At 38.7% G+C, this 21,930-nt stretch overlaps 1 protein-coding gene across 1 annotated transcript in view; it reads left to right on the plus strand.

Moving 5' to 3' along the window:
- Window positions 1–20,542, plus strand: part of ADCY1 (adenylate cyclase 1) — a 251,325-nt gene extending 230,783 nt beyond the window's left edge. Inside the window, exons 15-20 of the mRNA XM_026702318.2 lie at window positions 5,536–5,652; window positions 9,377–9,523; window positions 12,634–12,732; window positions 14,992–15,106; window positions 16,103–16,227; window positions 17,093–20,542. Coding sequence (XP_026558103.1) covers window positions 5,536–5,652; window positions 9,377–9,523; window positions 12,634–12,732; window positions 14,992–15,106; window positions 16,103–16,227; window positions 17,093–17,431 — 942 coding nt within the window. The 3' untranslated portion in view covers window positions 17,432–20,542. The remainder of the gene's footprint in view (window positions 1–5,535; window positions 5,653–9,376; window positions 9,524–12,633; window positions 12,733–14,991; window positions 15,107–16,102; window positions 16,228–17,092) is intronic.
- The last annotated feature ends 1,388 nt before the right edge of the window (window positions 20,543–21,930 follow it).

Raw genomic sequence — 21,930 nt, forward strand, 5'->3', positions numbered from 1 at the left:
ATTGTTTGTTGTCATATGGCCAACAAGAGGCATTGCTTGTTATATTATAAGAAATTTGATATGCTCTCTCATGAAATAGACCATCTGGATCCAGTGGTTTTACATAGTCATTATCGAGTCCTCAATCCTGTCTTTCTAATTAAAGTTCTTAATACATTGCTGGAAGATCAATTACAGAGCACTCTAGAAGAAGTAGGTGTGGAACAGAAATAGTATTGTTTACTCAAGTAGATAAACTTTCTGTCCTTCTAGTCTTCTTGGCAGTCTTTGATTTCATTGATCAAGGTATTCTTGTGGACCTCCATTAAACCACAAGAATCAGAAGACCTATTGTAAAAGAGTTCTTGCTCTTACACCATATCCATAACTAGACAGTCCCTGTAGCTAGTAACAGAGGGGGAGATATTTTGTGGGGTGCCATAGAAGTTAGTCCTCTAACCCAATTTTTTTTTACAATTCATGATGTCATTAGGAAAAATCATCCAACACTTTGAGATATAGTGTCATCAATATATTGATTATATCCAGCTTTATATTGCTATCCGGTAGTAGTTGCAGGTTTATACTTCAAGAGAGGCTGTCAAGAACTAGAATAAAATGGTTGAACCTAAATATCAGCAAGATAGAGGTATTCTTGTCCAATAAGATCCTAATCCTGTTGTCAACTCATAAAACATTTTCTATGCCCGTTTTATAGTTGCCAACAGAAAGAGGGGGGAAGGCGTTTGAAAGAGCAGTGTAGCAGTTTGGAATCGAAAGTGCATTCCATACATGCCTTGCAAAGATACTAACCAATTGGAATTTCTGCTGCTCAAATCTCTAATTGGAGAACATGATTGATGACTCTTGGCTATGAATGTGTTTTGTTGGAGAATATGAATACACCCAGAGGGGTGGGAGAAAATCAGGGTCAAGGGTGACAGTGAATTACATGTCTCAGAATCGGCTACATACAGGTCATGCCAATATGTCGCTCCTAATGAATTTTTTGAAGCTTATTGAAGTTTGGCTCAAGGCTCATGATTTAATTAGGGAGATTGCTGGAAACCTGACAGCTAGCCAATTCTCTTAATTAACATTACTGGGTCCTGGCCTCTTCCATCACTCCCCGACATTTCAGGTACGTGGAGAGAAACTCAGGCAGCCATGGCAGAGGGATGACTATCAGGAGAGAGCTTGCTCCACATGACCCAAGCAGAAACAGTCTTGGTCTCCAGCCAGAAGCAAACAGAAGCTGATAGTATAATTACAGAAGGAGGACAGTCCCCTCTTGAATTCTGAAGAGGAGAAATCTGCTCCATTAGAAGGGAGAAAACCAGATAAATCCCTAACAGAATCCCTGGGGAGATCCATAGAACAGCTGAGGGAAGAATTTGAATGGGCCACCATTCGGGATGACGGCCCATCCTGCTGCCCAAAACAGAGGGAAACTTTTACAGAGCCCTTTGAAGGGGGGAGAAGCAGGTGAGACCACAGCCCTGCCTCTCTACCGAACAGAAGAAAAAAGAGCCCACAGCAACAGCCAGTGCCTCCCCCAGACAGCAGGCAGCACCCTCCTCCTCTGCAAACTAGAGCTGAGGATGAAGGTCAGACATCTCAAACACAGGCTTACAAAGGGCAACAGGGAGAGGGAGGAGCAGAGCTCAACAAACCACCCCGATTCAGGAGGAAATTTGATGGAGACCCAGACCAGCTAGCTTTATTTCTTGAGTCAGCTGAGATCCACCTGGAATGCTATGGACATCTCTACCCCTCCCCTGGAGCCATGGGTGAATGCCATTTCTGAGGGGCTAGAGGGAGAAACAAGAGGATGGCTAGCATTCCTCCACAAGATAACAGCCCCAAACTACATGATGTAGATAACTTTCTACAACTACTAGAAGCCAGATTTGAGGAGGCAGAGGAGGACCCATATGCGGAAGATGAGCTCAGCAACCTAAAGCAGGAGGGCAACCCATCAAGGAACACATCCATGAATTCAGGAGAATCAGTGGGAAGATACCTCTTTTGCCTGAGTGGACGCTAGTTCATTTTTTTTAGAACCAGCCTGGACAAGCAAATTAGCAAAGTAACTGCCTATTGGGACATCCTGAACCAATTCTCTGAGTGGTTCCAAGGGGCCATAAAGTTGACGGGGCATTACACACTAACAACAGGTGAAAGCCATTGGGAACCAAAATGTGATGACCCGGGGCATGGCATAAAGGCAACACAGTCAAATAAACAAGAAGTGTTCCTTTAGTACCTCCAATTTTGCCCCCAATGTCCAGGTTACGTTCAGATGAAGGAAAAACTCTCCCAAGAACAGTCTTTAAATGGAGGAAATTCAGTCTGAAAACAAAGTACATACAAACTGTAAATAAAAATCCACACAAACCATGCTGCAGTAATTAACTTGACAGGGTAGCAGAAGGAATTGCAGACTTGAAAGCCCAGCAAAACACACACAGTTGGGAAGATGCCAGGAACCCAGATAAGCCTCGACGATACCAGATAATTCATGATTTGCTCCTAACAACTTTGCTGTGCGCATCTTCCCTTTTTAAACACTCTGTTCCCAGCTTCAGCTAATGAAGGGAATCAGGGCTCTTTCCTCCCCCATAAGCCATGCAACTCACATTGCTCCCTTCTCTGTTCCTCCCTGCGTGCTCTAGTATAAAGAGGAGGTGGGCCTGGGTCTTCCTCTGAATTCCCTCTCCCTTGCTCTACCTCTCCCCTGCTCTGCCCAGCTGGCCTTTGCCCTTCCCCAATTTCTTCCACAGCCAACGGAGCCACAATCCCACTCCCTGTCAGCTGCTCGGCCTCTCCCTCTGAATCAATACAGACTAGGGGTATGTGGTCTTCCAACATCTCAGTGTAGATGAGAATGTCTCCCAAGTAGGCAAGAACCCTCTAATACAAATGTTCGTGTTGCACCTTGTTTATTAACTGCATGAACACCGCCAGCTCCCCCCTCCCCCCGGCAATCCAAAAGGCATAACTTTGAATTGGAAGATCCCAACACTGTTTTCCATTCATCTCTTTCACTGATGCGGACTCAATAGTATGCTTCTCTGAGATCTAATTTGGGTTTGATGATAGGGCAGTATTGATTATATATGTTTTGACCTAGGAGCAGGATGTGAGGGGTAAGAGTAGACTAGGGGTGCTGAAGGGCAGCCTGGACCACTGGGACAGTGATGGACAGAGAAATACATAGTTGTTTGAAAGCAATTCTCTTGCCCTGCTTTCAGTTTCTACCCTCTGAGCCAGGCAACAGATTCCTTGGTAGCCTTGGGCTTCAGCTGTTGCTTTTGAATACTAAGTGGGTATGTGGCAAGATCTTATCATGTGCTAATGTGGCATGTCTTATTAAGATCTGGTTGTGCTCAGGGCGGAGTTCCTCTCTCACAAAAATGTCCCACAGGTTTTGTGTTTTGCACAAGCCAAGAATCCAGGAGACAAGGAAGTAAGAGTGGCTCATGTCATCTGAAAATCATTACAGCTGTCAGGGGCTTCACGGGTAACCAGTTATGAGGTCATTTGGACTCAAGGGAACAGGTTGCTGCGATGCTTCTTGCTGCTTGAACTGCTAACTTTCAATGGTCGGTTGCAATAGAATCCCCAAAGTTGTTCATTCTAGAGATTTCAGGTTGCCAGTATTATAGGGCAGCTCAAGAACTGATGGCTTTCCTGGCAACCAGCAATCTGTCCCAAGTCATTTATGGCCAAATACCTATGGAGGACACAGGTTATATCTGATTGTCTCAGGCCAGTTGGGATACAATCTGCCAGTGGAGGATATTAACAACAGTCCATTTCAGTAGACAGATAATTACCTAGTTGCCTTCAGCTCACTGGTATTCCCTGCAGGAAGAGACAAGACCCATTCAATTGTTCAATTAATGAACCAGTGGAGTTCTAGAGAGAACTGGAAGTTCTTGGAATCTGGTGGACAGTTCAGCTATGGCTCTAGTCACTGGCTGTAATGGGTATGTGGCTGCATCTTTGGATCATATTGCTTCTATATGGCCTCTCTCTACATACTAATCACAGGATGTATCTCAGTTTATTTAGGAGTTCTTGGAAATGAAGCATCAAAAGAGATATCTTGAATAACACTAGAAGACTCAAAGTGATTGAACATGGGCAGTAGCCCCATATTAAGGAATATCTCGTGGTAATAAGGGCAATGAAATGTCAGTATTTCTCCTGATAACTTTCAAGGAGCCCTTTCAGAATGACCCATTCCCTATTGAGTAGGGAATATAGAACATCTCCTCGGCTATTTTGAACATTATTCAGGGAATCTAATGGATAAATTCACCCAGATTTGTTCCGTGTTAGACTTTGATTGGGAAGGAGGATGAAATACCTGGGATAGGTCTTGGTGGTCTGATCTGGGATATGTTTGAACCAGTGACTCCTAAGAAAGTGAACAGGTGTCCCTGCTGACCTAACCACTTGTTTATTGGATCCAGGTCCCTCATGAGTTGTGAAAGTGGCCAAAGAAGTGACCTGCAGTTGGATCCATGCAATAGTGTTGGCCTTTTTGAGAGAGAAAGTGGTGCCCACAGTTTTGAAAGGTGCACCCCCTCCATAAGAAGCTGTCTTTGGACCAAATGATGTTTGATAACTATTACCCATTCTCCAACTTTCCCTTCTTGTGGAAAATTGTTTGAAGGTGGTCAGTCTGCAGCTGAGGACAATTCTGGAGGAGATAGATTATCTAGACCCTTTTAAACAGGCCAGTTTTTAATACTGAGACAGGTATGGTTGTCGATGACCTGTGATGCATCCTAGAGGTGGTGGTGCATCTTGTACATCTTGATTCTCAGTCCCACAACCATCAGGTATGGTATCCTACTATCCTTGGATACACCAGTGTAATTTCATCCTAAGTCAAACTTAGAATATCTGTAGATCTGACAAAGTGGATCCTGGACTATCTGTGGATATTCCAATTTCAACCTTAAATGAAGTTATACTTCTTCATTCAAGGATGGTGCACAATTTGGGCGTCTTCTTTGATTCACAAATTCTGCTTAATGAGCAAATGACATCTATGGTCAGGAAAAGTCATCTGATATGTCAGTTCTGCATTTTTCTAGATTGACAGATTCTTCAGACAGTCGCTCATTTCCTGGTCACTTCATAGCTTGACTACTGCAGTGGCTTTACATGTAGCTGCTGTGGAAGACCATCTGGAAGGTTCAGCTGGACCAGAATGCAGTAGTGCGGGCACTGATGGGCATGCCTCTGTATGGCTCATTTGAACCTTTGCTGCATAAGTTAACACTTTGCTTCCAGATGCAATTCAAATTGGTGGTTGCTATCTAAAAGGCCTATATCCTTACCACATCTATTGATATTTACAGCCTTTGTTGTTTAGAATAAGGATCTTCAAACTTGACAGCTTTAGGACTTGTGGACTTCAATTCCCAAAAATTTTCCTCCAGTCATGTTAACTCAGGAATTCTGGGAGTTGAAGTCCACAATCTTAAACTTGCCAAGTTTGAAGACCCTTGGTTTAGAACATTTTTTTTCTCTTGACAGGCAGAAGAGGAAAGAGATGATATGGAGAGAGTGAAACTAGATAACAAACGAATACTTTTCAATCTGTTGCCAGCACATGTTGCTCAGCATTTTCTTATGTCTAATCCAAGGAATATGGTAAGGAAGTTAATTATTTGTTTTTAAAGACTTGTATTAAACCTTTTCATTTCTTCGGGGCTTTAATTATAATGATATAATAATAATTACAATCATGTCACAATGTAGTAGAATAAAAAGAATATTAAAATAAAAGAAGTGGAGAAGTTCACAAAGTATCCAGATCTGAAAATCAAAGTTAACATTAGATAAGAAAGATTTTAAAAAGTCAAAAGATTATGGCATAAACGAAAGGCTTCAATGGCACTTAGAAAATCTGCACATTGACAAACATCCAATCTGTCAATTACAAAAGGCCACACACTGTTGGGATTTGCACACATACTATGCTCAAATATCAACATGCAATGATTACATGTTGTATATGTAAAAATAATAAAGGGTGAAATTAAAAGTTGGTTAACATCTGGCAAAACATATCTAATAGTGAAAGATTCAACAAAAGGGGTAGTATCTGGTAACTACAGGCCGATTTTCTGTTTACAAACAATATTCAAATTGAGAACTGGATGTACTCTTACAGCATTTAGGTGAATGCTTCTTTCCATCTGAGCAGAAAGGTAACTTCTCAAACAGCACAGGAACAAGATCAATTCCTAATTGACAAGATGAATTTGGAAAACTGTGGGAGAAGGAAGACTAACTTGAATGTAGGCTGGCTTGATTACAAGAAAGCATCTGATTCCCTGACAAAATACAATTTTCTGTTATGAGATGAGTTAAATATACTGTGCTTTTCCTAAAAAAATTAATGTCCTGTGTTTTTATTTGCATGATTGAAAAAGGTCAAGCAAGAATTCCAAGCATTTGAAAATATTGAGGTATTAATTTTCTCCACTATTCTGGGTAACAGATTGAAATAGTTAATAGCCAAGGCTTCTAAAATAGGAGAAACCTTTCATTGAAATGAAGATATTGACAATGTTAGAAGGAATATTCCTTCTTGTAATCAGTCCAACCTACATTTAAGTTAGTCTTCCTTCTTCTATTAGCACTTTTTTCTAGCAGGGATAATTATAATAATTAAATATTGCAAAGATAGATGGATGGATGGATGGATGGATAGATAGATAGATAGATAGATAGATAGATAGATAGATAGATAGATAGATAGATAGATAGATAGATAGATAGATAGATAGAATCAAGGGTGGTATTCTACCAGTTATGATTCTCCGTAGTTCGGAGAACCAGTAAATTGGGCGTCTGGCTGGCGCCGGCTCTCTCTGCCCACTTCTCCACTCCCTGCTCAGTTAGTCTCTATTGCACATGCACAACATCATGCATATATACAACATGTCTGCAGCCTGCCTGCCAGGCCAGCCATTGCTACCTGCCTTTCGCTGCAGCCCTGCCTGATCTGATGATCTCCCTGGGTGAGTGCAAGCCCCAGTCACCTTTCCCCCTCTACCACCACTTACCTTCCACTGGGGAACACATGGTGAGGCTCCTGTTGGCTTTGGCCAGGTCAGTGGATGCTTCTCGCTGCTCCAGCTGGGAGAGCAAGAGAGTCTTTCCCGGCACAGGAAAAAGTTTGCAAGTCCCTCTCCCTTCAGGAAACAGCTCATGGGCAGCAGAGAAGCAGCCCGGTTGAATCCTGTTTCCCTCCCCAGGTCTCGCTCAGCCATCCCCAGGCCTCGCCCAGCTGTCCCCAGGCCTCACTGGGCCATCTGCAAGCCTCCCGGGGCCTTGCCCAGCCACCCCGGGCCTCTCCCAATGGTCCCTGGGCCTCACCCAGCCATCCCCAGGCTTCGCCCAGCCGTCCCCGGGCCTCCCTCACCTTGTGCCCATCCTGGGCCTCTTCCACCTGGCTGCCAGCTTCTTGACACAAGCAGAGGCTGCTAGTTGGAGCGAGGGGAACTGCAGTGCTGGGCTCATGCGGCAGCGAGTGCCATGGGCTAGAACTGGAAGAGGCTGCACATCTCTGGCAGAAAGGACCAAAGCTTCTTGACACGAGAGTGGCCACGGCCTTGCTCTCATCTTCTCATCCAAGCTACTGGGTGTTGCCTCAGTTCTTTCCACCTCAGCCGCACAGCCTTTTATTCCAATTCTAGCTATGCCCTTGACACTCGCCGCCGCGAGAGCCCAGCACTGTGATTCCCCTCGCTCCAACCAGCAGCCTCTGCTTGCATCAAGAAGCCAGCCGCCAGGCAAGAGGAGGACAAGGTGGGGCGCCGTTTCTGGGCCAGTCCAAAGCACTGCACTGAGTGATGCAGTGATGGCAGCAGCCAGAGCATGCCATAGCCATTCACTTTCTCTGCTGGCTGGGGTTGAAAGGGGCGGCGGAGGTGCCCTGAAAGGGAGTACAGGAACTCCTGAGACTGCTTCCCGTAGCCCCACCACAGTGCCCACTGCACCCACCACTCGCCACCCCCCCATGGTGCTTCGAAAGAGAGGGCGAGTGGATGTCCCTGGGCTGCTGCTTTCTTCATTTTCTCGCCGCCCGCTGCTCTGGTGGTCACTGGATCAGTTCATCCCAGACCAGGTGTGTGTGTGTCACGCGAGAGACTGTGGTGTGTGTGTGTGTGTGTGTGTGTGTGTGTGAGAGAGAGAGAGAGAGAGAGAGAGAAACAACGAAGGAAGGAAGGAAGCAAGGAAGAAAGAGGAAGGGAGAGAAAGAAAGAAAGAAATAGGAAGGAAGGAAGGAAGAAAGAAAGAAAGAAAGAAAGAAAGAAAGAAAGAAAGAAAGAAAGAAAGAAAGAAAGAAAGAAAGAAAGAAAGAAAGAAAGAAAGAAAGAAAGAAAGAAAGAAATAGGAAGGGGGAGAGAGAAAAACAACTGTGCTATTATTTTTAATTGTTCCATTATTTATCATATATTAATATTTTACACTGTCCTTACACCGAGAGTGATTTTACTGCCTTTCTTTTGCCCAGGTATTTTCAGGGTTTATATGTCTATAGTCCAGAGCATAAATACATGTGTGTTTAACAGTTGAAAGTGACTATGGAGGTATTCTAGTCCAACCCCCTGCTCAGGAAGGAAAACTGAGGGTGCCAAACTCTGAGTAGAAATCCAGGGAAAGGTGTCAGAATAATACTTAGAAGGGACCTTGGGGGGAACCCTATACCATTTCAGAGAAATGGCTGTCCAGTCTTTTCTTAAAAACTTCCTGTGATTGAGCACCCAGAACTTCTGGAGACAAGCAGGTCCACTGTCAAGAAGTTTCTCCTTACTTTTAGATTGCTTCTCTGTTCAGTTTCCATCCGTTGCTTCTTGTTTGCTTTCTAGTGCTTTGGAAAATAAATTCCCCCCCCCCCCTTCTTTCTGGCAGCCCCTGAAAAGCCTGTTATCTATCACATTCTTGGGCAAAGCATGTGAGCCATTTCCTCCTTTCAGTGGTCCATAAAAGTACATCTATAGTACATAGATATTAAAGTCAAAAAAGGGTGAACAACATTTTACACAACTATAGATAAGTTGAAGCTGGGTGTGACAAGGAATCACTACGAGGGGAGGGGCCTGGGGAGGCATGCCTTGATGTGACATTGAGTTGACCACACCCACCCAGTCACATGGCCACCAGGCCATGCCCACCCAGTCACATGACCACCAAGCCACACCCAGCCAGTCACATGACCACCAAGTCATGCCCAGTCAGCAAGCCACACCCACAAATTAAGCCAAGCCCACAGAACCGGTTGTTAAGAAATTTGAATCCCACCCCTGGATATAATATTCCTTGAACATTTTTTATCTAATACGAATGTAATCATTTATTACAGGACTTGTATTACCAGTCATATTCACAAGTAGGAGTGATGTTTGCATCCATACCAAATTTCAATGATTTTTACATTGAACTGGATGGTAATAATATGGGAGTAGAATGTTTACGCCTGTTAAATGAAATTATAGCTGACTTTGATGAGGTAAGAACTAATTTGTCTTTTCTATTACCATTGGGTCTGTGTCTCTCTTGCTCTTTCTTGGCCAAATCTCCCTCACAGGGTTATTGTGGAGAAACAGAGCTACTAAATATGTTTGGAAATTGAAATTATAATAATTTATAAGCAAAATTAACTTTAATATTAATTTCTGATAAAATAAACATATGGTCCCTTAACTAGAGAATATTCTTCAGGTTGTTCTGTAAGGCAGGGACTGCTATGGAAAAGAGATGCTTCCTAGTTCTCATTAGAGGAACAGGAGTGTGTCCATCACCATTGGGCCAGTGTAAGTTCTTGATGAACATTCAGACATAATGTGATGAATATTTTGTCAAGGAGCACCACAGTCACACTAAGGGGTAGAGACAAGACCCCACTTAAACAATGACTCCTGGCAGACACCATGTTGGGTACGGATCCTGTTCAGAGTTGACCAATGCTGGCAAGTAAGGTCAAAACCTGGCACCTTTTGTGTACAGTCATCTATGTAACTGACTGTATCTGGATGTTCAGTAGCCCATTTGGCTTTCCACTGTGAATTGATATCAAAGTTGTTAGACAGCTGTTGAGAGAGTGCCAGAGGGCTTCCTGGATTTAAGCCTGCCAATTGATAGATGAGAAAGATCAGTATGCACAGGAAGAAGTGGATTTGGTTTTCATTGTGGCACAAGTGGCACAACTCTTTACATAATCCTCAATGTCTTGCTGCATTTTGGGTCACCAAAACTAGCCTCTGACCATATGTAGGGTTTTTAAATATCCAAAATGTCCTGCTTGCTTTGAGTCATGACTTTTCTGAAGAACATGATGTAACATTTTGGGGACATATAGCTTAGACCCCTTCCATGCTACACCCTCCTTTATAGTTAATAGAACCTTATTTTCTTGATACCAAGTACCTGCTGTTAAATCATTTTGCAACCTCCTAGTCATTTCTGATTTATCTTTGATTTTTTGGGTTTGAGCTTATGCCTGTGTGATGATTGAACGTCAAAATGGGGTTTTCTAGACAGCACGTCTGCTAGTAGATTCCCCCCCCCACACCTTGGGAGATACTTCAATTGGAAATTGAATCTTTTGAAGTATTGAGTCCATCTAACTTGTTTAGAAGTGGGTTTCCTGGGTGTTTTTAAAGCTTCTAAGTTTGTGTGGTCTGTCCACACTTTGAACAGAATATTGCTGCCCTCTAAAAACTGTCTCCAAGTTAGTAAAGCCCAACAAACTGCATAAGCTTCCTTCTCCCAAACAGCCCACCTTCTTTCATTGTGAGTTTTTTGGAAGTATAGGCGCAAGGTTGTAGATCTCCTTTTTCATTTTTCTGGAATTGATGTCAAAATTGTTAGACAGCTGTTAAGTGAATGCCAGAGAGGGCTTCCTGGATTTAAGCCTGCCAATTGATAGATGAGAAAGATCAGTATGCACAGAAAGAAGTGGGTTTCTCATAATTTTGCTGTACTCCTTCACTAAGGCTTGTTGCCTTCGTAGAGCTGGTGGTGCAAATGTGGCTGAAGTTGGGGAGCCAGCAAGTAGGAATAGATTTTATGCAACCGCTTATGATCCTCATTGTATCATTTAGTCTAGCACTGATCTTGCTTAGTGTGGCACCTAATAAGCCAAACAGGAGTGCAGTATTCAGCTGTGGAGAAGATCTATCCTAGTGTTGATATTCTGAAAGTACAGGTTGAGGCTCTCCACTCTAGATCCTCTTAATTTCTGGCATACAGATGGGAGGACAGATAGATGTCCTTAAGGGAAGGGTCCTGCAGATAGCCTGGATATATGTCATAGATATCTCTCAAAAAATTTAAAAGGAATTATATTATACAATGGTACAATGCTACACCGTTTAAACTGCAGTCTAGCTTGAATTTTTTTTTTATTTACTTGCTGTTTGCCTCTCATTCAATATCTTCCCATGTGTAGAATTGATTCATGGAATAATAAAACTTAAAGGTTCTATGCCATTTTGATAATAATTAATTGGTAGTTTTAGAACATACAGGACCAGCTATATTTCATTGCAACTGCTGTGTTCTTTCCATATATGCTGTATGTCACCTCATTAAGATGGTACAGATCAGGGAACAAACATCACAAGAATTATTAGGAATCTATTGATAAAGACAGTAGCAATAAAAATCTGAAAGCCTTACAGCTTTTCTCTTAAACCCGCCCCGCTTATGCCAAGAAAAACTAATTCCAACCTTTTTATTTTTTTCAAACCAGGTGCCGTTTTTGAAAGGAATTGTGTAAAGAGTTTTGGGATTCTTTCTGCCTGCCTGTAATCCTTTTGAAAATTGAGCAGAATTGTACCAATTCTGGGGAAGTGGGGGGAGTAGCAAAAGTAGATCAAAGTTAAAAATTATCTAGATGAAATAGAAGGAGCCATTCTGCCCCACCCCCACCCCTCCCACTCCCACATCCCCCCTAGCCTGATTTCCAGTATATCTCCCAGGAGCCTCTGTGGCACAGTGGTTAGAGTGCAGTACTGCAAGCTACTTCTGCAGCCAGCTGCCTACAATTTGGCAGTTCAAATCCCACCAGGCTCAAGGTTGACTCAGCTTTCCATCCTTCTGGGGTGGGTAAAATGAGGACCCAAATTGTTGGAGACAATATGCTGACTCTGTAAACCACTTAGAGAGGGCTGTAATGCACTATAAAGCAATATATAAGTCTAAGTGCTATTTCTACATCACTCCGTGGCATCTCCACAGTAGAAGACATTTGACAATGGCTTGAATTGTTCCTAACATTCTAAGCTCTTCTCCAATGGAGCTGTATATCTGAGAATGAAATTATTATTAAACGTTTGGAGAAAAATTCCAAAACCTGTGTATATTTTCTCATTTTTACTGTATGAAGCAAAAGAAGCAAAGATAAATATGTTTTGCTTGATATGCTGAGTTAATATGCTAATGAAATTATAACAGGATTGAGCCATAATCGTTTTCATGGCCACTGAAATTTTAGATGACATTTGCTATAGGTATGAGGCAGTAAGAAGGATAACTTCTAAAACAGCAGATACACGTATTATTTTTTGTTATCTGAAATATTATGCAATATTTAATACTTTTGTGTTCTAAACAAAGCTTATGGACAAAGAATATTACAAAGACATTGAAAAAATCAAGACAATTGGAAGCACATATATGGCAGCAGTGGGCCTTGTGCCAACTACAGATAGCAAGGTAAATTATCTTCTTTTGGGGTATTTTATTTATGTAATATCACATCTTAAGTTAAGAGTTTGCTTTTAATCTGTTGGTGGAAACTGAATAAAACTATTCATGTTTAACATGAAATCTACAACTCAAAGACATGGCAATATCCAAAGCAAAAGATTTGTGAGAATCTGAAAACAAACAAGGTGATTAATAGAAGACAGCATGGATTTGTTAAAAATAGATCATGCCACACATGATTGCCTTTTTTGATAACCTAATTAAATTAGTGGACCAGAGAAATGTTGTGGACATAATACACTTAGACTTCAGCATGACATTTGACAAAGTAGACCACAACCTACATCTTGCTAAGATAGAACAATTTGCAGTTGGCTTACCAACCACACTCAATAGGTAGTCCTCAAAGGAACTACATCTACATGGAGTGAAGCATGCAATGGGGTACCCCAAGGTACTGTCTAATACCTAGTACTCTTCAACATCTTCATACATGATCTAGATAAAAAGATAAAAGGGGAACTCATCAAATTTGCAGGGAGGAAAAATAATACTTTAGAGGACGGGCTCAAGATCTAGAAGGATCTTGATGGACTTGAGCATTGGGCCCTTTACAACAAGCTGCAGTTCAGTGGCAAGAAAAGTAAAATCCTACACTTAGGTAGGAAAAATAAAATGCATGAGTATAGAATAGGTGATATCTGGCTCAACAATAGTAACTCAGAGGGATCTAGGTATCCTAGTGACCACAATTTAAGTATGAGCCAGCAGTTTGCTGCAGCTTCTAAAAAAGCCAATGCATCAACAGTGCAATAGCATCAAGACAATGAGAAGTGTCAGTACCAACTTATATCATGCTAATGAGACAATACTTGGAATAATGTACATAGTTCTGATCACCATGATAAAAAATGGTATTGAGACCCTAGAAAGTGTGCAGAGAAGAGCAACAAAGTTGATGAAGGATCTGGAGGCTGATTGTTATACATCATACTGTTGTGGGACCTAGATATTTCTAATCTATTGAAGAGAATGATAGTGGGGACATAACTGTCTTCCAATATTTTGAATAGTTCTCATGAAGAAGAGGAATTAACTTATTCTCTAAAGCCAAGAGAAGAAGTAATGGGTGAAAACTTGTCAAAGAGAGATACAACGTAAAAATAACAAGAAATTTTTTGATAGTAAGAACAATTAATCAATGAAATAGCTTGCTTCCTTGGGTTATGGGTGCTCCATCAATAGGGATTTTCAAAAATAGACTGGACAACCATTTGACAGGGAACTATAAGACTCATGTCTTGACCAGAGTGTTGCACTAGAACAGGAATCTCCAACCTTAGCAACTTTAAGGCTTATGGACTTCAACTCCTTGAGTTCCTTCCCAGAGGAAACTTCCTCCCAGAGGAATTCTGGGAGTTGAAGTCCACAAATCTTAAAGTTGCCAAGGTTGGAGATCCCTGCAGTAGAAGACCTCCTTGGCCCCTTCCAGCCATATGATCCTATGTCACTAGTTGCTACAAAAGAAACCAGAAATTTGTAAAACCTATGAACAAATCTATGTCACCAAAGACAAATTGTGCAGCAATAGTAGAGAGAGGATTGCTTGTGTTTTCTAGATGGAAATTGGGTTCTAATCTACTCCCATATACATGCATGTGCACGCACACACACACACACACACACACACATGTATACACATAAAATATACAATAAATATAAATATATAACAAATATAACACACGGACAGGCACACACATGCACACACACACACATCATGTTAACATTTCAGCAAGCATTAATCAGATCAGAGCTAATAAAGCTGAACTAAACAAAGGTCATGTAATCCAGTAATCTGTTTTCTGTCTGTTTTCTGCAGTGGCTAAAAAGATACCTATAAGAAACCCAGGTGCAGGACATGAAATCAATAATTATTAATTCCTGTGAAGCCCCCTCCCGAATAATTTAATCTTACTAAACATGACTAATAATTAACTGCTATTGATACAATAACTATTTGTAAATTTTTATAATCGTCTGAATTTTCCAATCCTAGAGTCCTCACTCTTCTGAACAACAGTTTTGGTCTTGTGAAATTAATTCCTACCCAAAATGAGTATTTAACATTTCTAACCTGTTATGTCACCTGTATATTTATTTATATTTAAAGAGATTCTTCGTCTGTTTTAAAAACTTGTTAAAACTGTGTTACATTAATAGATACAACATTATGAATGACATAAAAAAATTCTTTTTAAAATATAGGCAAAGAAATCGATTTATTTCCATCTCAGTACACTGGCTGATTTTGCAATAGAAATGTTTGATGTTCTTGATGAAATCAACTATCAGTCCTACAATGATTTTGTTCTTCGGGTTGGTGAGTTACATTTTCAAGAATGAATTATATTCTATTACTGTTTCTGCCCGCATTCATAGCAGAGATTTTACAAACAAAATAAATCCTACATTCTGACAGTATATAGCAGCTAATATTATATCTAAATGCTGCATAAATAATTTTCTTCTGTTTAACTTGACAATTGTTAATTGATATTAAAGATGTGGAAAATGCACAGGGATGAATTATCATAATAAGAATAACAGTCTTGTAGAAATTGGAATTCCTTCATTCCTCATTCGTCCATAGGGAGAAGTTTCCAGAGAGATTACGAGAGTCTTTAAGAAAATTATGTTTTAATCTTCAGAGAGATTTTAAAAAAACATAAGCAGCAAAAAGGCACTTCTAAATACAATATGTCTGCAGTGGGAAAGCCAGATATTTTCTCATTGTTCTTCTTCTGTTTATACCACCATCCCCTCCTCCTACTCATTTTCTTACTGTTTGCAAGAAGAACCGAAAAATCAGCTTGGACCACCCTAAACAATTAGCTATTGGTAGTGTCCAGTTATTAACATTCATTTCCTCACCACCATCTCCCCAGAGATTGTGCCAAAGTGGAACTCCTCCTGAAGATAAGCTTAGGCTTATCAAACATGTTGGCAGCTATAATAAAGTTATTCAGGGTTAATTGAACAAGTACTATAGGTCTTTCATTCACAGCCAATGAGTTTTTATTTATTGTTTATTAGTGGAATTTGGGGAAATTATCTATAAACTAGATAATTCGTTTTGTCCCCTGGAAACCTATAGGAGAAGAAAGTCAGCATTCTTCTGTTTACAATTGAGGGTAACTTGGGAATGTCCTATAGACTGGATATTATTTCTCCATTTCAGCTTCTTAATATCAAAAAGCAGTTTCAGTAGAATGGAAATATATCCTTAAAAAGGGATGGGTAGGGGACACAGATACTTCCTTAACCAAGCCCAGTGACTACTAGATTTCATTTTTTAAGTATTTGGCTTCTTTTTCAGGTATTAATGTAGGTCCTGTAGTGGCAGGTGTCATTGGTGCCAGAAGACCTCAATATGATATCTGGGGTAATACTGTAAATGTTGCTAGCAGGATGGATAGTACTGGAGTGCAAGGTAAAATTCAAGTGAGTATTTTCAGAGTTCTCTTATAAATTACATCAATCTTAATAAAATACCCATTGGTTACTTCTCAGAACATAGTAAAGCTTCATCTATAGAAAAATTATTTACTTTATTAATCAAAATTATACATCACCCATCTTATTGTCTGAATGGTTTAAAAATAAAAAACCCATAATATCCCTAAAAAAATAACAAAGTTAAAAAGATGGACAGAACACCCTCAAGCCACCAACCATAGCAAATTCCTCTGTGAAGCCCTGAAGGTAAATTTCTGGCATCCCATTACCCAAGAGGACCAGGTAACCAGGTAATAGAGAAGTGGCACTCTGCAGATGCAATAAGAGGAGAGAGATATTGTTTTGCTGCTCTTACTTCTTGAGATTATTACTATTATAAATTTATTTGCCACTTATCTTGTCATGGAGTTATTCTAGGAGGTTACAACAATAAAAAACAAAGAAATAAAAAGGAAGTTTAAACAAAGTGAAAGTAAAATCATAGAACAATAAAAATAAACAATAAAAATAAAAGAGAAAGAAAACAAAATGCTAATCAATATGACTAGTAAAAAAAAGATGAGCGAGTGGGTTCTTATTCAACAAGAATATTGAACAATTCCCCTGTGATATTAAAAGTTGCAAGGAAAAAAGATGAAAAATCCAAAACCCTCACAGGATTTGAGACAAATTCTATTTGGTGTTTAAAGATAATTATGAAAGCAGAACAAGATTTCCTTTTGAATGGAGTTTGAAACAGCCACAACAAATGCTCTTTTCTCTTTAAAAAAATGAAGTTTAGGGAACTGGCTATTAAAGAAAGATCTGTTATCTAGTAATCACTGGTGACTGAGGTTTGTTTAATTTACAGGTTACGGAAGAAGTACAACGTATATTGAAGAGGTGCAATTATGAGTGTGTTTGTCGGGGGAAAGTCAGTGTGAAAGGCAAAGGTGAAATGCTGACTTATTTTCTAGAAGGAAAGACCGATGGAAATAATTCACAAACACGATCTTTAAACTTAGAAAGGAAAATTTATTCCTATGGGAGAGCAAACATTCAGACCAAATTGGGCACAAGTTGTCCATCTATGTGCTCATCTCCCAGCCTTTCAACAAACACTGGGTCTGGAACACTTCAACCACCAATAGCACATACTAATCAGACACTCCATTATCTTCCTTCTGTGCCAGCTATAAAAGAGGCATGAAATCAGTGAAAATCTTTATCCTGTCATTTGAGATGAACATGTACAGCAGAGGTCATCAGAAAGGTTAAGGCTGCAAAATTTGATAGTAACCAAGAAGTCTAACAATCCAACCAAAAAGAACTTGGGAACCACTAATAAGAACTTACGGGAAGGATCAAATAAGGGCTAGCAATTCTGTTTGAGAAGTCTAATGTTGATTCTCTGAAACTATGGAATATTTTATCAGTAATTTTAATAGATAAATAAGATAACCTGAGATAACAAACCGATAAGACTGGATATTTGCATAAACAACATAACACATATGAATTTGTGTGAGAAAAATTGGGATTGTTCCATTTCCTATTGATTTCCTGCTGTCACAGAGAAATGTTCACAATATCATATAGCCGAGAGAACATTTATATGATCATATCCAGGGTGCTTGATCTATCATTTATAGCTGCTGTTTAAGCACAGGGTGACAATAAATTTGATTTATATGAAAATATAAGAAAGCACTGTAGAATACTTTAAGATAGTATTTATAGGAAAATGAAAGAAATTTCAGCACTTGCTGTAATGTAGGAAGTAGTAACTGTTAAAGAAAAGAAATGTAGCTTTTAAATTTCATTATGTTTTGTATTTTTGATTGAGCCTAACTGCATAGTGATGAATCAGAGATCAGACAAGAAGATTTATTGGAGATATTGGATACTCATCAAATTTATAATTACAAATGATTTCTTATTCACACAAACATTTGGGTGTGGCACTGTTTATCTCCGTGATGGTGAATTTACGGCATGCATGCCAGAAGTGGCACGCAGAGCCATTTCTCCAGGCATGCGAGCTGTCACCCCAGCTCAATTCCACTGTGCATGCGTGGGAGCGGGACGCATGCAGGAGACACATGCGCAGGGGGTAGGGGAAGCGTGGGGGGTCGTGCATGCATTGCATTATGGGTGTATGCGTGCTCTCAGGTGCGCACACGCGCACTTTCAGCACGCAGTGACAAAAAGGTTAGTCATCACTGGTTTATCTCATATTGTTGCACAGAGTCACATAGAAACAGCAGCTCCCATATTGGAGAAGATAGTAGATAGGAATAGAATTCAGTTAACTATTCCATGATAGAGTGCTAAAAGAATATTAAACTGTAGAAAATTATGCCTTTTCAGTTGGCCAAATGGCTAATTTAAGACATTTATTAAAAGCAATTAAATTATAGTACACTTGTCACTCAACACATATATAGTTCTGTTCCCTGAAAAATTCATAGATTTGTGAACAAAAGTTTGTTCCTATCATGAAATAGATATTTCAGATCCAATCCATGTTATTTGATGCAAGTCCTTTACAGATGACTTCTATTTTAGATTTGTTCTCGTCTTTTTCATATGAAGATTCTAATTAACAAATACATGTTGACTTTTTAAATACAAAGTTTAAGCTTCTTATTTTGATAGAATCAATTAATGTATCTACATTGTGATGGTTTTAACATCTTAAATAAAAATACTATTAATACTAACATTATAAAACTTTTGGAAATGTCAGGCAGCCAAAAATTTTATTGTATAAGAATAATTTCTTCCATTTCCTGGCTTTTGAATTCTATTTCAATGCCTTGAGTGCAGCTTCCAAGAAATGTCTCCATTGCAAATTATGTTAATATAAACAGGAATTACTATAAAGCACAAACCTTCTTTGGAGCTCACACAAATTTCAATTTACTTCCCATAAAATATTCACAGTGCTTGTCTTCTTTGTTATTTTTGCTTGAAGTTGATGTAGTAAATTAAATAGCAGAAGAAGACACTGTTCTGATCTGCAAAATGGCTAGTGAGGGACTTATAGAAGAAAAAATTGAAAGGAGAAATTTCTTGCAGATTTCAGCTTTACTTTGTGCTAGAAAAGCTGAGGCTGCCAAGTATATACTTTTTCATCATTTTAGCAAAGTTAACTTCAAATGTGAATACCCTTTATAGGCACTCAGGTCTCTTTGATCGTTACACATAAAGAATATCCAGATGTTTATTTATGACATTATTGCTAATTTCTTATATTCATTTTAATCCTTATCAATTTTATTCATATATATATTTCCAAACTTCTATAGTGAATATTTATTCTTTGTTCCCAGTGAAGAAATATTTAGTTTTAACCTGTGGTATATCTCAAGAGCAGAACATATATTAAATTTAGAAGCCCTGATTATGAAAGATAGATGTATTGGGAAGATGAGATTTTCACTGGCCTGTTTAAAAAAGAAACCTCTGGATTTCTCTTTATGTTGTTCAAGACTTTATTTTAAAAATATTACTTCTATTATAGTACAATTGCTTTTGTTGCATTCTTAAGAATACTGTGCTTCCAGCAAGAGACAGCATTGCATTGTGCTTTCTCTCAGCTCCCATTCATTTATCTAAATATTTTCAGTTTCACAGTGGATCTATTGTCTGTGGGCTTCACTTGACTTATCTATGAGCTTCATTTTATTTGCTGGTATAAAGAGACTTTCCTGAAGATTTAGAGCTTTGATCTGTAAGAGAGAGAAAAAAAAACTATTTTTCTCCAGCAAATTTTAAGGCATGCTAGTTTTTTGGAGATCTCTCTCTCAATAATCTCACAATAATCTCTGATTTAAGATATTGGTATACCAAATTTGGGGAAAGATTTTCAATATAAAAACATAGTCTTTGGACTCAATAATTTCTTCCTTTCCACCAATTCAGAAAAGGGGCAAAATAAAAATCTATATGTCTTTTGGGACTTCATACAAGATTTAATCATCCATTTGACTCTGACAGTGTCACCATTCTTTATTCCACAAAGCACTATTCCCAAATCAAGTAAAGGGATAGAATTCATAGCTATTTGCAAAAAGAAAAAGAAAAAAAGTTACCTCTCACTAATTTTGGTTCATCTCTAATCTAAATGATTATTTCTTTTGATTACCATTTTTCCAGTTCATTTATTAAGAATATTCTTGTTTTACTTCCCTAGAAAAAAGTACTCCGACAAATATGGTCCTATTTTTACTTAAGGAAATCATTCACAATTCCTTAAGGCAGGTTAGCCTTTTTTGTTTAACATGCACAAACTGCTGTTAGTAAAAACATAACTTGAAAAAAGAATGTAGTTGAAATAATTATTAGGGATAAGCTAGTAGGTAGCAGTACAATACAAAACAATATTTTACAACTCTTGCACAGTTTACTCTTATAATAATAATAACTTTAAAGCATTTTCAATCTCCACTAAAACAGAAAAGATATCCAAGTTCTGGGGTCGTGGTGAGGATTAACTTTTATATTGTTATGAAAAGATACTGGATATAATTATTAAGGTATTTGCAAACATTTTACATTTTCAGAAAAGCTTTCTTTAATAAATGATTTCAGAGATTAACTCTTGGCATCAACTGTGTGCCCTCATATTCATGTGGTTGATATACATAATAACTAGACTTCAGGTAGCTATTTGCTGGTTTTAGTCTATTGCTGCCATTATAGTAGCAATGAGGCAAAGCAAATATTACATCTTTTAGAAATTATGTATACTTATTCCATTTCAGAGAGCTCAAGATTCATTATTCACTAACACAAGGATATATAGGTAGCAGAGGAATAGACCTGTGCACTTCCCCCTAATTGTATGTGAAATATTGAGGGAGTAAGATGTGCCATATATAAGCCCATAGACATACAAGCTTAATTTGTGGGTCTTTGAAATTATTTCACAAACTATACTTATCTACTATCCAGATATGTTATTTCTATTTCTTTCCTCCTCTAATATTGTATTCATTTTAATCCAATGGGTATTCTTAATATACATTTATAGGATTGCATTGCTAAAATTGTTTGTTATTGCTTTAGTACAGAGTATAACAACTAAATCTTTACATTTATTTTTAGTGCTGAATATATGCTATAAATAAAAAAATGTGATCAAAGGATATGCACTAAAAAGCTAAATGAAACTTCAATATTTTGATAGCATTTCCAAGTTAGTAATCTATAAACTCTAATAAGTGCAAAATATATGTAATCCATCAATATAATTACAGCATTTCAAATAGGTTATATTAATGATGTGGCTTAAGCATATTCTTTCCCTCAGCAGAAAGAAATGATCCTCTGTATCATAACTGGCCCCAAAAAACTGAATAAGAATTATGTCTAATCATTTCTAATTCAATTGTTTAATTCCAGTTGGTGCATGGTCCAATTTGGGCAAGACTCAATAGATGTGGAACCTAGATGTGATGGAATGAGATTACTTTTACTTGTGGTACCTCAATTGGATAATCCTGGGCTGTTTCTTTTGTATCAATAAATGTTCAATTGGATGTAAAATTAATATCACAGAATCAAGCTGAATGTGAACTTGAACTCAAACACTGAGTTCTATGGCCTTGAGTTCAAACAGAAATGGAACCATAAATATGAATCATAATAACCAATCAAACAAACTAAATCAGTATTATTTTCCTTTAAACAAAATAAGAGAAA

This window comes from Pseudonaja textilis, chromosome Z, assembly GCF_049901715.1.
Source record: "Pseudonaja textilis isolate UNSWEBS1 chromosome Z, rPseTex1.2, whole genome shotgun sequence".
NCBI classification, from domain to species: Eukaryota; Metazoa; Chordata; class Lepidosauria; order Squamata; family Elapidae; genus Pseudonaja; species Pseudonaja textilis.